This window comes from Rutilus rutilus (genome assembly GCF_951802725.1).
Source record: "Rutilus rutilus genome assembly, chromosome: 16".
Classification (NCBI taxonomy): Eukaryota; Metazoa; Chordata; class Actinopteri; order Cypriniformes; family Leuciscidae; genus Rutilus; species Rutilus rutilus.
The window spans coordinates 36,483,231-36,499,755 of NC_140224.1; the positions used below are offsets into that span (position 1 = coordinate 36,483,231).

The 16,525-nt window shown below is 38.8% G+C and overlaps 1 protein-coding gene across 2 annotated transcripts in view; it reads right to left on the reverse strand.

The window, feature by feature from the left end:
- Positions 1 to 16,525, reverse strand: part of adamts14 (ADAM metallopeptidase with thrombospondin type 1 motif, 14) — a 78,771-nt gene that overhangs the window by 24,077 nt on the left and 38,169 nt on the right. The window contains exons 5-6 of one of the 2 annotated variants that reach the window (XM_084434643.1): positions 15,440 to 15,523; positions 4,654 to 4,801 (exon numbers count right to left, since the gene is read on the reverse strand). In XM_084434643.1, the coding sequence (XP_084290769.1) occupies positions 4,654 to 4,801; positions 15,440 to 15,523 (232 nt within the window). Of the gene's footprint in view, positions 1 to 4,644; positions 4,802 to 15,439; positions 15,524 to 16,525 lie in introns of both variants that reach the window. The other variant, XM_084434642.1, reaches the window with a different exon arrangement.

Sequence of the window (16,525 nt, forward strand, 5' to 3'; positions counted from 1 at the left end):
ACAGACCCTGAACTTGCATTTCATTCATCTTTATAAAATATAACTTAAAAACTCAATATTAGTATGCACTATGTATAGTTATACTTATGTTGTCGTTTTAAAGCAAAGCTGCATATACAGTGCTATGCATAAGTTTAGACACCCATACTAAAGTTGACTAAAAAGAGGAATAAAAAATCATCTTTTGGAAACTGAACTTAATGCCTTAATTAAAAAAATTAGGAAAAATCCAACCTTTAAGGACACCAATTTTCTTTGTGAATGAATAATGCATCGTAAATAAATAAATGTTCTTCCTTAAAATACATGGTGCATAAGTTTGGACACCCCTATGTTAAATTCCCATAGAGGCAGGCAGATTTTTATTTTTAAAGGCCAGTTACTTCATGGAATCAGGATACTGTGCATCCTGATAAAGTTCCCTTGGCCTTTGGAATTAAAATAGCCCCACATCATCACATAGCCTTCACCATACCTAGAGATTGGCATGGGGTACTTTCCATAAGATCATCTCTCAATGCAAATCAAACCAGCTATTAGGCTAACTGAAATAAAACCATGCCAATCTCTAGGTATGGTGAAGGCTATGTGATGATGTGGGGCTATTTTAATTCCAAAGGCCAAGGGAACTTTATCAGGATGCATAGTATCCTAAAAAAAAAAAAAAAAAAAATACTTAAAAATAAAAATCTGCCTGCCTCTATGGGAATTTAACATAGGGGCGTCCAAACTTATGCACCCTGTATTTTAAGGAAGAACATTTATTTATTTACGATACATTATTCATTCACAAAGAAAATTGGTGTCCTTAAAGGTTGGATTTTTCCTAATTTTTTAAATTAAGGCATTAAGTTCAATTTCCAAAAGATGATTTTTTATTCCTCTTTTTAGTCAACTTTAGCATAGGTGTCTAAACTTATGCATAGCAATATAAAAAAAAACTCCTCAAACATTGTGACGTTTCTATGAGAGTAAATCAGAAGCTGAAGACTCGTTTTGAAGCGCGCAAGCAACCCGAAAAGCTTCACCGCTCGATCCCACAGAGACACAGAAACGCCACATGAAGCCCAACACAGACAGAGAAGACACTCGATCAGGAGATGTGCAGCGCCAGAGCTTTAGTTAGCGAGGCTCAGGTTAAACTCTGAACGAACGAGATGATCATGCTATCGAAATCACCGGACAGTCTTTGGCATGCAGGTGAAAAGCAGAAGATGCAGATTATGAGAAGCTTATGAAGCCGCTGGTGTTTGAAAGCATCAGTGATAGCTAGGCTGATGGTTTGATGATCACATGTCTAACACTAGTGAGATTCCCAGTGCCGTTCAGCCATGTAGAGCGCTCAGGATTATTGGATTTTTTACATAACCAAACAACACACATTTCTTTAGCCAGCCGGAGGGTTGCATGAGAGAAAGCACTGCTAGCCCAGCGTTCATCTGTCCTCAGACTCACGTCCTTCAGGAGAACCGAGCTCTAGCAGTGCCCTGGAGAAGCTTAGCGTTGTTAATGCTGTAATCACGGCGTATTAGATCAGGACATCGTGACGATATTAAAGCTCTTCACACTGAATATAGCACTGCTTTTACTACATCTGTGCCCTCTAACAACCGTAGATATATTACTGCCATAAACTTAACATAAAAACATAAATCTGAACCATTATAGCAAGTTAGGAAGACAAGACACGTTAATATATATATATATTTAGGTTTCATGCAAACTGAAGTGTGGCATGCATTTGTCATTTTAGTTTAGTTTGGGGGAAATAAAAAGCTAAATACAAAAATTATTTAATGTACTTTACTATTTATTATTATTGTTATTATTGTTATTGTTGTTTATTATTATTATTAATAATACATAAGTTATTATTGTTAACATTTGTTCCCAGACAAAAGCCAAACTTTAGACCCTACTGTTAAATTTAACCAATTTTGTTGTGTTTTCCATTATTTTTATAATTTGATATGTTTTCATAAAAATCATTTTAATATATTATCTATTAATCTATTCATTTTAATATATATATATTTTTTGAAAATAATTCAGCAATTTAATTTATTGCTAGAAAATAATGATTTGTTTTATTTTCTAATTTGATATATTTTTCTATATAATATATTTATTTTTACATTAATATAATATATGAAATAAAATGTATTAAATTAGAAAAAAACATATATATATATATTTTTGAAAATAATTCAGCAATTTAATGTATTGCTAAAATATAATGATTTTTTTATTTTCTAATTTGATATATTTTTCCATATAATAAATATAATATATTTATATTAATATAATAATAAAATGTATTAAAATATATATATATATATATATATATATATATGTTTATTACTAGAAAATAATAAAAGCACACATTATGGTTTTAAACTGTATTCAGTCAATTTTTCATAACAGGGTTGCAAAGGTTGCAAAGCTCATACAAAATAAATGTAAAAGAAAAAAGATGTATTCATGTAACATTTATTTTGGCCCCTGCGGTGGATGAGCAACATCTTCTGAAGGTGAAGATCAACGATTCGACAGCGTTAAACCCGCTTCCCTGATCCGCTTCCAAACCACGTCATTCCAGATCATCCCAGCTGTGATTAATGCAGGATCTGCTGAACCTGGATCTCGCTCCACCGCAGGAGATCCTCTAACACCAGACACCTCCAGCGCAGGAGTTCCTGGAACTGGCCCTGGATCAGGCTAAAGCTTGTGACGGGAGTGTGATGTTTGCCCTCAGGGGTGAAAGGTTGTGGTTTGAACGCTGTAGGACGATGTTATGAACACAACAGAGAGCGTGGCGTAGCAACAGCAGACGAGAGAAACAGAAAACACGTCTCCTAAACATCACACATGAGTCTCGAAACCTAAACACACATCCATCAGAATCCAGTGCCGGAACTTCAAAAACACAGGACGGAGATCGGGAGTCAAACGCAGGACAATCCTGACGCTTCAGCTGGAAAACTGAGTTTGATCAGAGCGTTAGATAGTCTTCATATTCTTAAGGTAATGTGTGAATGTCACTGCAGTAGAACAAGTCATTTATTGTGAAGGAAGATGAAAGAAACACACTTTATAAGCAAAAGGAAGTTTTAAATCCTAAAGCAACAGATGATTGTTTGTGTTTGCTTGTGGTCAGAGGATCATGCTGACGGTTAATGTAATTCTCTAAACTCACATGAAGTTAGTGAAGAGAAAAGATACTAATATTTTGCATTTAATGTAATGACATTTACACAATTTAGAAGAGTAGGGCCCTATGAAATTCCTTTTAATTTTTTTCTAAATTCTGTTTTTTTCTGGATTTATTTTTTTTGTTCATTTGAATTTTTCCAGGCTCCGTTTTAATGGTTTACAATAAAAGGGCCCTTTGAAATGTTTAGTTTTTTCCCAAATTCCTTTTTATTTTTTTCTAAATTCCGTTTTTTTCCGATTGAATTTTTCTGGATTTTTGAATTTTTTTCTAAATTCAGTTTTTTTCCGATTTAATTTTTCTGGAAAAAAAAAAAAAAACATTAGGCTCCGTTTTAATGGTTAGATTCAATTGTATTAATCCAGAAGCAAGTCTAATTATTTGAAATCAATACAATTTAACAGCAATTTATTAAGAATTTAGCAAAAAATATTTTTAGGGCCCTATGACATACATTTTATTTTTTTTCCTCAAATTCCATTTTATTTTTAACAAATTCAGTGTTTTCTGTTAAAAAAAATTCTGAATTCCATTTGAATGGTTTAATTCAATTTTAATGAACAAAAGCATGTCTAATTTATTGAATTCATAAAAACAACTTAATTTATATTTTTTTCACAATAATTTTTATTGTAATAACAATAACATTGTTTTTTCAGAAATTCTGTGTATTTTAATTTATCTTTTAATCAAATGAAAATTAAACCTTTTTTTGCAAACAAAGTGCTGCACAACAGAGGTATATCCTAAAATGAAAACATGGAAGAAAAATTAGTTAGCGAGTTATGATTAATTATGATTAATAATTTTATATTATACTAATGAACTAATATCATTAGTTATGATTAATAATTTTAATCATTTTTTAAATAATCAAAAAAATTAAATAAACCACAAAAAGGGACCACTTGATGAAACAAAAAACAAGTTCATAGTTTAAATATCATCATGTTAACATATCTTTGCGAAATACCAATTCAATGTTATTCCAACTTATTTGATCAGTTATGGATCTTAGTCATGGGAGACACAATATTTAATGCGACGTGAATGAAAAAGTCTTCAGGTCATTTTCAGACTCAATCCGTCCCTCACAGACTCGTTTTTATTCACACCAAATTAAATTAGTTTTCTACCCTGATTAAGATGCCTATTCTACAATTTCACTGAGATACTTAGAAAGGTAAACATTTCAACTAGGAATATTAGCATTGTTGAGAGAGCGCAGCTACTGATAATCATGTTTTCTTTTCCTCTACATGCCAAAAACTCTCCTTCGCAACATAACAAAGAGTATTTTTGGTTGGTACGAGTTGGCATGGATGCCCAGTTTACACGGTGTGTGTCCTGGGCATCTTGATGCCAACCGTTGGAGAACAGAAGCGTAAAGAAGCACTTACTCTGCACAGCCTCGATCGAGAGAAACACAGTACCTTGCATACCTGCGGGACCAAAGTCTTGCCTGGTGAGGAAGATTGCGTGGTCGTGATGCTCGGCGTGATCGGGGTCGAGTCTCTGCTGGGTGTTCGCCCAACGACAAACCTGTTCTAGACTCCGGGACGGGTTCCCTCGCTCAATCAGGCTGATGGACTAGAACACACAACACAGAAAAACAGTTTAGTCCACACTAGTTTATAACAGCTAGGCTACACTCGGGGGTTGTGGATTAAAGCGTCTGTTAAATACATGTAAATGTCAATTTTGTGGCAATAAAAATTTTAAAAAAAAAAACATTTTATTAAATAAATTAAATTAAATTAAATTCAAATGAAATAAAAAATAAAGTACAATGAAAAAAAATTAAGTTAAATTAAATTAATTATTAATATTAATTTGAATGATAAATAAAACAATAATTTTTTTAAATAAAATAGTTAAATTAAATACAAATTAAATTAAATAAACAATTAAATTAAAACTAAAATAAACAATCAAATAAACAATAAAATACAATAAAAAATTAAGTTGAATTACATTAAATTAAAAATGAAATAGTTAAATTAATTTGAATGATAATTAAAATAAAACAAAAAAACTCAAATAAAATAGTTAAATTAAATACAAATTAAATTCAATCTGCCATACAATCATACAATCAAATAAACAATAAAGTACGATACAAAAATTAAGTTGAATTAAATAAATAAAAAAATGAAATAAAACAATAATTTTTTAAAATACAATAAAGTTAAATTAAATACAAATTAAATTAAACAATTAAATTAAATTAAAAATAAAATAAACAAAATAACAATAAAATACAATAAAAAATTAAGTTGAATTAAATAAAATAAAATAAAAAATAGTTAAATTAATTTGAATGATAATTGAAATAAAACAATAAAAAAAATAAAAAAATAAAGTTAAATTAAATACAAATTAAATAAAATAAACAATAAAATAAAAAAATAAAATTAAGTTGAATTAAAATAAAAAATAAAATAAAGTTAAATAAAATAAAATGGTGATTAATGCCACCACATGATGTCCTGAAGCAGAACTAGTTCAGACCAGACTAAACATAAAAACGAACGTTTGCCTGCAGTCTGGACTGATCATTACCACATGAGAAACTGAGTGATTCACTGTGATCTACTTTACAAACACTCTCCTCTAAAGTCTGCATGATCTCAAGAGTGTTTGACACAAATAAGGGATGATGTGCAGTCAACCGGTCATTATCGTAAAGTAAACCCTGAAGGGATGATTAGTGCCCTGATGCTCCGGACTGCACATTATCCTGCCTATAACATACAAACACATCAATACATGGACATGACATACAGATCTGAGCATCCATTATTTTATTATGTATGAACTGAAGAATAGATAAATAAACAAGATAAACACATAACGATGACAGCGGTGAGAAAACAGGAGTTAAGAAAGCATCTGATCTGGAAATGTTCTCTGCTCCAGTCACATTTATTTATACAATATATTGCTTTAAAGAAGCAGCTTTACAGTATTAAACATGAACAACAGTGTCTGTGTCGCTTTACAACTTCAGTTTCTACAATAAAGCGACTCCAGTGTCTTCATGTTTTACTCGCGTCTGAACCGGAGAAGATTTACACCACAAAGAAGGCGGAGCCTCAGAGCCACGCCCACCTATGACATCATCACCATGCAGACCAATGGGAGTTCAGAGGCGGGGCAAAGGAGTTTTGCTTTGGGAAGCTGTTTTGAACTGAAACAAACTTTGTTTTGACCTGATTTTGTTGGAAATGTCTCGCGTTTCGTAATGTCACGTGTCTCCACAGTTTGTCAATAGTGTCTCATAAGTTTGCAGTCAAAAGTCAATATGAGGTCACACATTTCTCATTAAATGATCTGAGCCGCTCCACATTCATGTTATAGCTCTAGGCATCTTTGCTGGATGACAACTATTGACTCGTTTTATTTTCATTTCTCTGGAGGAATTTCAGGAGAATCATCCGACAACAGAAAGCTTTGCTAACGTTCCTATTAAGTTATTATTATATATAAACGTTATTTCTGAATGTTTCTCTGAATGTTCAAAAACATTACAGTTTTTTAAACGTTTTCTTGGTTATTCAAACGTTAATGGAACATTCCATCGGTCTTCAAACATTTTAGAATGTTACTTTTGAATGTGTTCTGAACATTCCGAAACAAGTTGTTACATTTAAAAAATGTTAGATGAACGTCCAACTGAAAACAACGTTCCGTGAACCGGGTATAAATAATGTTTTTGAACGTTTTGAGAACATTATTAAAGACCAGATAAGGTTTTGTTAACATTACAGTGAAGAACGTTTGTTCATGTAACGTTGAGAGAGCCTTTTGGCCAGCAGGAACACGTGAGCGCTCCTCGGGGACAGCGTGGGCTATTTGAGGACACTTCGCTGTTTGTTTAGCATGAATACCCGCCGGTAAAAACCCATCTGAGACCGAGCTGAAGCTGAAATCCGATGACTGACTGGCTTTCTGTTCAGCTTCCAGAATATACCAACAACTCACTGTGACACAAGCAGACTAAACACAGCAAACCCCAGCGGGCCTGAACAACACAATGATCATCCGTCATCACAACACACACGTCTACAGCACAAAACACACTCCACATCACGCAAAATTGCAAAAGAATGACATTAAATATGATATTAATATATCTGTATGTGTTATACTTAAAGATATATTTTAAGAGTATTAACACAAGACAATAGGATCATTAATGTATAATAACAATATTTTTTTGTGGCAGTAAATGGTCATTTATTTTTATTTATTTTAATTATTTATCTTATTTTTAATATTATAAAATGTCTTCAGATATAACTTAAATGCATGTAGAAATATTAAATATATTTAATAAGAAATATTAAATATTATATAAATATGTATATACAGTAAATATATATATATATATATAATATTTAATATTTCTTATTCTACAGTTGTTTAGTGTGAATTCTTGAAATGTCACTATTGCATTTAAGATATATTTAATATATATATTTATACATATATACAGTACACACACATACATATATATATATATATACATTTTAAGGGTATTAACAAAACAAAAAAAACAGGATAAATAATTTACAATATCAATGCTTTTTTTGTTCAGGTTGGCAGCCAATTGTAAAAACATTTGCAAATAAAAAATTCAACATTTAAATAATTGTAAATTATTGATCTTTTTCTAATATCCTTAAAATGTCTTCAAATATATACTGTATCTTAAAATATTATTTTAAGATTATAACATAATATAGTGGAGTCCAAAACTGACATGCATTTTTCTCATTTAATACAGACTTTCTGTCAGCATAACAATTTAAGAGAAAAAATGAACATGAATTTAAGATTGTCTTAGCATTCAGAACTGAATGAACAATGAACAAATCCAACACAATTAACAACAAACACATGAACAAATCAACCGACAGCTTCTGCAACAATGAGCAAACGCTGGTGAGTTTATGAAGACGACACTAGTTTCACAACTAACTTAAGTTTTGCTAGTTGTCAACCTCAATTAATACTCCAGCACTGTTACTTTTGCATCTCTCAACGTCGCAGAAGCGCTGCAAGCGAGCGAGAAGGACAAACGTGTGGTGACAAGAAACGCATGTTTATAAATGATGTCAAACTAACATCAGCTCGGATAATCAAATGGAGATTAAAAGTACTTGTACACACAAGAAATCGCCTCTAAAGTAGCACGAACTGAAAGTCAATCTGCAGTGTGTAATGAGGCCACGCACACACACACACACACACACATGCAGGACTGGCGTGTGGATTCACCCTGGCACTGAGGATCAGCATTAATCTTTCAAGACACACGGCAGAGAGTCAGGTGGAAAACTATCATTCCTGCTGACATCGCTGACATATCAATCATGACATCGGCTCACACACACACACACACACACACACACACACACACACACACACACACACACACACACATGTACAGTCACTCACAGGCAGAATCACACTTACATTTTAGAAGCTTTGTTTGATTGACAGCTCAACTCTGCATTACAGAGCATCTGCATCTGCATCACTCTCACTGGATACATTATATTCAGTAGATGCATATATTTAATTTTCTACTTCACTTCATTACATCTTAAAGGGAAAAAAATACTTTCAATTCATCTCCACATTGGTATTGGTTCACAAAGAGATCTGAATCCATCAAAAAGCCCTGAAGGGACGTGGTGATGGGAAGAAAACTTTGCGGGTTCCCCTGAGAAACTTCTTCACTTTCCAATCTTTTGCATTCACTAACAAAACTCTGCATTGAAACTTTGCGTTTTAATAATTAACATTTTTATTTCAAATGCAAAAGAGGATGCAAAAGTTTTGCTAGTGAATGCAGAGCATTGAAAAGTAATTTTCCTCCCGTCTCGTATTGTTCCCTTTCGAAAGGGAACTCTACACTACGTCAGAATGACGCTATGGGGGAACGCCTCAGGCGTGACAGGTGTCTGAAATAAATATCAACTCACGTCAATCATGTTGACCGGCGACAGCCTGTGCATCATCAGCTTGAATGATGAGCGCGCGACCTGGATGTATAAAGGGGAGCCTTGCACACATGACAACATTCTTTTCGTCTTCAGGGACTGTTTGTCTGTTTTGAGAATATCGCTGAAGCGCGCGGGAGGCTCTCGAGAGAGCCTCTTGTGCAAACTGTGAGCGTTTTTCATTTAAAGATGCTCCGCTCTCGTCGGACCCTTTTCTCGAGGGAGGAGGGTTCAGCATCTGAGCCCCGTGGTGCACGCGATTTGTGAAACAATACTGTTTGGGTACGAGCCGTTCACAGCAGTTCCTGAGGGTGCTGACAGTGTTCATTAAGAAATATCTCGGCGCGCGTGAGAAAGAAAAAGTCCGTGCGCTGTCGGATGTTTCAACCTCGCGCCTGTTGACTTTCTTCTCGAGAGATGAAAGCCAAATATATTTTAACGACTCGTTCTCGCGCTTGCCGAGGCAGTGTGTAGATTACGAGAACGTATATTAAATATTAAAACAGTATTGTCTGGTGATTATGGCTGCATTTAATTCTATGAATTAAAATGATGGAATATTATCTGACTTTTAAGAAGTTAGATATTTAGTAATTCAGCCTATCATCCAGATCGCGTTATCCAGTGTTTTTGGCTGCATTTTAATTGAGGAATTAAAATGATGAGCAGCGAACAAAAAGAGCAGGTGTAATTCTGGTCTTTTTGTAAAATGTGAAATTAACATATTTCTGTTTCTTTTCAGACCACGTCTCCTGTTTTAGAGTCTGGGGCAAAATGTTTTGGGTAAGAAAATCTTGATTTACTTTTTCGATGGTCAGGTAGTAGGTCTTAACAGGCCTCCTTGACCATACAGTCCCCATTTTGCAACCGGACAGCGCTTGGGCCTCCCTGAGGTGAGCTCCCAGGATTTGACTGTCAAGGAGTAATGTGGTTATCAGGTCATAGGCCTCACTAGGCCTTCCTGAAAATAAGCTCCCACATACTGTGGTTGAATATGAGCTCCCACATTCTGTGGTTATCAAGTTATAGGCCTCACCAGGCCTTCTTGAATATGGGCTCCCACATACTGTGGTTATCAGGTCATAGGCCTCACTAGGCCTTCCTGAGTATGAGCTCCCACATACTGTGGTTGAATATGAGCTCCCACATACTGTAGTCGCCAGGTTATAGGCTTCACCAGGCCTTCCTGGTTATGAGCTTCCACATGTCAGGTTACAGGCCTCACCGGCCTTCCTGAATGTGAGCTCCCACATACTGTGGTAATCAGGTTACAGGCCTCATCCGGCCTTCCTGGTTATGAGCTCCCACATACTGTGGTCGCCAGGTTACAGGCCTTACTAGGCCTTCCTGAATATGAGCTCCCACATACTGTGGTCACCAGGTTACAGGCCTCACCGGCCTTCCTGGTGATGGGCTTCTACATGTCAGGTTACAGGCCCATCCGGCCTTCCTGAATGTGAGCTCCCACATTCTGTGGCCGCCAGGTTACAGGCCTCACCCGGCCTTCCTGAGTATGAGCTCCCACACACCGTGGTCACAGGTCTTCCTAGTTATGAGCTTCCTCATGTCAGGTTATAGGCCTCATCCGGCTTTCCTGAATGTGAGTTCCCACATACTGTGGTCACCAGGTTTCAGGCCTCATAGGCCTTCCTGAGTATGAGCTCCCACATGCTGTGGTCGCCAGGTTTCAGGCCTCTCAGCCTTCCTGAGTGTTAAGCTCCCACATTCAGTGGTCACCAGGCTTCAGGCCTCCTAGGCCTTCCTGGTTATGAGTTTTCACATGTCAGGTTACAGGCCTCACCAGGCCTTCCTGGATGTGAACTCCCACGCACTGTGGTCGCTAGGGTATAGGCCTCACTGGTTGTGAGCGTCCACATGTCAGGATGCAGGCCTCATCAGGCCTTCCTGAATGTGAGCTCCCACGCATTGTGACTATCAGGTTACAGGCCTCGTCTGGCCTCCTGATCATTGGTTCCCACATGCTGTGGTTCCCAGGTTACAGGCCTCACCGGCCTCCTGGATACAAGCTCCCACATTCTGTGGTCGTCAGGTCACAGGCCTCAGCGGCCTTCCTGAGGATGAGCTCCCACTTACTGTGGTCGTCAGGTTATAGGCCTTACTAGGCCTTCCTGAGTATGAGCTCCCACATGCTGTGGTCGCCAGGTTAGAGGCCTCACCAGGCCTTCCTGGATTCAGAATGGATAAGTGCATGCACTTTCGTTTCATGCACTTTCTAAAATCCATATTTATGGTAGGGGTTATGCGCTGTACGCTTCGTTCCCTTTTTTATGTGTGGTTCAGACTCCGGTTTTTCACCTTGGGTCCCACTCTAGATGCGTCTTCTGTCGCAATGTTTTACGACAGGCGCTTCCCTTTCAAGCTATCTCCCACATTCTGTGGTTACAGGCCTCATTAGGCCTTTCTGAAGGTAGCCCCACATTGTGTGGCTGTCAGGTTACAGGCCTCTCCGGCCTTCCTGAATACGAGCTCCCACTTACTGTGGTCGCCAGGTCTCAGGCCTCACAGGCCTTCCTGAGTATGAGCTCCCACACGCTGTGGTCGCCAGGTTAGAGGCCTCACCAGGCCTTCCTGGATTCAGAATGGCTAAGTACACGCACTTTCGTTTCGTGTACTTTCTAAAATCCATATTTATGGTAAGGGTTATGCGCTGTCCGCTTCATTCCCTTTTTTACGTGGCTCAGACTCCGGTTTTTCACCTTGGGTCCCACTCTAGATGCGTCTTCTGTCGCAATGTTTTACGACAGGCGCTTCCCTTTCAAGCTATCTCCCACATTCTGTGGTTACAGGCCTCATTAGGCCTTTCTGAAGGTAGCCCCACATTGTGTGGCTGTCAGGTTACAGGCCTCTCCGGCCTTCCTGAATACGAGCTCCCACTTACTGTGGTCGCCAGGTCTCAGGCCTCACAGGCCTTCCTGAGTATGAGCTCCCACACGCTGTGGTCGCCAGGTTAGAGGCCTCACCAGGCCTTCCTGGATTCAGAATGGCTAAGTACACGCACTTTCGTTTCGTGTACTTTCTAAAATCCATATTTATGGTAAGGGTTATGCGCTGTCCGCTTCATTCCCTTTTTTACGTGGCTCAGACTCCGGTTCTTCACCTTGGGTCCCACTCTAGATGCGTCCTCTGTCGCAATGTTTTACGACAGGCGCTTCCCTTTCAGGCTATCTCCCACATTCTGTGGTTACAGGCCTCATTAGGCCTTTCTGAAGGTAGCCCCACATTGTGTGGCTGTCAGGTTACAGGCCTCTCCGGCCTTCCTGAATACGAGCTCCCACTTACTGTGGTCGCCAGGTTTCAGGCCTCACAGGCCTTCCTGAGTATGAGCTCCCACATACTGTGGTCGCCAGGTTAGAGGCCTTACCAGGCCTTCCTGGATTTGGACTGGCTAAGTACACGCACTTTCGTTTCGTGTACTTTCTAAAATCCAGATTTATGGTAAGGGTTATGCGCTGTCCGCTTCATTCCCTTTTTTACGTGGCTCAGACTCCGGTTCTTCACCTTGGGTCCCACTCTAGATGCGTCTTCTGTCGCAATGTTTTACGACAGGCGCTTCCCTTTCAGGCTATCTCCCACATTCTGTGGTTACAGGCCTCATTAGGCCTTTCTGAAGGTAGCCCCACATTGTGTGGCTGTCAGGTTACAGGCCTCTCCGGCCTTCCTGAATACGAGCTCCCACTTACTGTGGTCGCCAGGTCTCAGGCCTCACAGGCCTTCCTGAGTATGAGCTCCCACATACTGTGGTCGCCAGGTTAGAGGCCTCACCAGGCCTTCCTGGATTCAGAATGGCTAAGTACACGCACTGTCGTTTCGTGTACCTTCTAAAATCCATATTTATGGTAAGGGTTATGCGCTGTCCGCTTCATTCCCTTTTTTACGTGGCTCAGACTCCAGTTCTTCACCTTGGGTCCCACTCTAGATGCGTCCTCTGTCGCAATGTTTTACGACAGGCGCTTCCCTTTCAGGCTATCTCCCACATTCTGTGGTTACAGGCCTCATTAGGCCTTTCTGAAGGTAGCCCCACATTGTGTGGCTGTCAGGTTACAGGCCTCAGCGGCCTTCCTGATATGAGCCCTCATGTACTGGAGCTCCCCACATGAGGGGGTCATCAGGTCTTAGGTCTCAGTAGACCTTCCTGGGTTTGAACCCTCTCTTACTTCCCCAGTGTTCGGATCGAGCACTGGGTAGACCCGTGGATTGAGTGGACGACTTCCGTCGTTTCTTGAGGTTAAGTCACACTCTCTGGGAGATCCCGTCTCTGTGATCCGGAACTGAATGGTTTCTGCCAGCTTTACAGGCCTTCAGTTTCTGGATGCCTTATCCAAGGCAACTTCCAGAGGCTCTGTCTTGGACAGACAGGCAATGGCCAGACTGTGAGTCTTAGTATAGATCACCAGGCCAGCCTGGTGGCATTTCAGGAGGCATGCTCCCCTGAATAGTGACTGGCTGGGAGTCCCTTGGGTCCCCTAGCCACACTCCCTAGAAGGGACCCCTTCTATTGGAAGTTGTGGTCCTAAGCCTTTGAGCTGGCCCAGATATACCCCCCATTAACTATGTTCTGGCGGTTTCTTGGTTCATTAGCTTGGGCTATGACCGGTAGGGAGTGCTGTCACTGACAGCCCGATGTGACCTAAGGGTGAGTGGTTCCAGTGTTTCTGATTTACTGGTTCGGACAGTTGTCACTGCCTTTGGGCACGCACTCCCCTCAGCATGGTGGCGTTGGTATATCGTTCCCCATAGCGTCATTCTGACGTAGTGTAGAGTTCCCTTTCGAAAGGGAACGTCTCAGGTTACGACTGTAACCTATGTTCCCTGAGAACAGGGAACGAGACACTACGTCTTCCTGCCATGCCTCGGGGCCTGCCTGCAACAGTCCCTTCAGACGATAGGATGTTGTCATGTGTGCAAGGCTCCCCTTTATACATCCAGGTCGCGCGCTCATCATTCAAGCTGATGATGCACAGGCTGTCGCCGGTCAACATGATTGACGTGAGTTGATATTTATTTCAGACACCTGTCACGCCTGAGGCGTTCCCCCATAGCGTCATTCTGACGTAGTGTCTCGTTCCCTGTTCTCAGGGAACATAGGTTACAGTCGTAACCTGAGACGTTTTCATCACCTCGACCGTTCAGTGGCGTTCAGTTAAAGTCACAGCAGAACTTCACTGGATGACAGATGCACATTTTTGGATTTTGCATTTTTTTATAATAAACACCGTGAAAAGCTGATGAAGTTCTGTGTAACATCGGAGAACTCTATTATCTTCTCCGTCAACTGAACTTCAATTCTAGAAAGCTTGAAGTGTTTGTCAAGCTCACACTGGACAATCAACTTGGATGTTTAAGTCATTTCAACTTAAATTACATTAAACTGACTTAAAAAATGAGTTGACTCTTGTATAACTTATTTTGATGAGTTAAAACAATGTAAAAACATGTTGTCATAACTTACTGATGCACATGTTTTACCGTGCAGTCTCTCTTTAGTCTCTATCTTTGGCTGCAAACAGATGTGAAAGCAGGTTGTGTCCTTCTTCTCTGATATCGAGTGTGTTTTACAGCTGCGTCTTCCAGATGGCGAGTTATGAGCCAAATAATAACACCTCTACTATTTCACAGAAAGCTTTAATAACTTCTCTTTAATCAGGCATGTAGGCACAAACGCACAGCCGGTGATCGACTGATCCTGATATAATGAACACTGGGTCAATGGTTTCTGTCTGTACTGTTTAAAGTCCCCCTGTGGTGAAGATCAAGCTGTTAATGTCGTTTATGTGTCTATGTGGTGTTTTTAATGTGCTTTAAGACAAAGCATGTGTAAGTTCATAAGTCGACACCATTGCTGAGTATTTCCTCCTTAAAACTGCAGTGAACCAAAGACAGTCTCAAACACACGCTTTGAAATCGCTGGTGTTTCTGACGTCACAAACTACCTTGTAACCAATCAGATCAACGTGTGATCGTCAACCAGTGGATCTCTGAGCTGAGTGAGTGAGTGGAGGCGGGGCTCATTTGCATATTCATAGAACCGCGCATACTAAATGAGGCAAGGGTGTCGGGTTACATTCAAGATATTTTAAGGCATGAAGACATTTTTTATTCAAGGAAAAAACGCTTAAATATGTAATTTTGGTGATTAAAGATGAGTTTTAATGGATCAAATGATCGACTAAAATAAGTGTTCATGCTGGACGCTCACCTGACGATATCCCACCAGGATCATTCGGACCAGCACAACGTTGATGTTGGTTCCCAGAGACTCGTCGTGGTAGATCTCATCAACCTGCGGACACAGAAAAGAAGGGAGAAAAATGAAACCTGAATGCATGAGAAGCTCAAAATCTAAACTATGCAGAACTCATTGAAAACCCTTAAAGTCCGAGTAAAACTTGCGAGTTTATGACCCATTTTACTGACTGAACATTTTGGATGATATCCACAAACAAGCTTGATGATTTCTTATTTATTTATGTAAAAACGAAAAAACAAAAATCATTTAAATTACAAAATAAAAAATGATCACAGTCAAGAGTGAAACCATTGACAGTAAAAGAGAGAATTAATAATAATAATGAAAACAAACTTCACATGGTTTTCACATTTGGCTCATAATACATTTTCGTAATGCCAACAGTTCATATTTTTGTGTTTTGTGTTGTGTCAATAACCGACAGAGAAATTAAAGCCAACTCTAATTTAAAAAAATCTCAATAAATGCGTAAGGAAGGAACATGAACAAACAACTACCAAAAAACACTACAGTAATAACTTGCAGTTATGCAAATACGATAAACATACACTCGTACACAGAGCATCAAATCATCATATTATACTGATTTCTGAAGGATCACTGTAACGTTGGCGGTTTCAGAGGAACGAGAGTGGGATCCAGATGCAGCAAACATTTATTCAAACAAACATAATAAAAGTAAATCCATCCAGGCAAAACTGATAAATGCAGACAAAACCGACAACAAGCGCACACACACAACATCCACAGAAGGACAACACCAGACAGAGAACATGAGAAACACACTCAACGAGAGATTGGCGAACAAGACACACCTGGGAGCAATCATGAACTAATCGACAAGAAAGACTACAAAGGACTACAAAACACGGACCAGAACAGGAAATGACATAAAAGTCCACACATGACAATCATGTGACACTGAAGACTGGAGTCATGATGCTGAAAATTCAGCTTTGATCACAGGAATAAATTACACTTTACAATATATTCATATAGAAAACAGCTGTTTTAAACTGTAAAAATATGTCACTT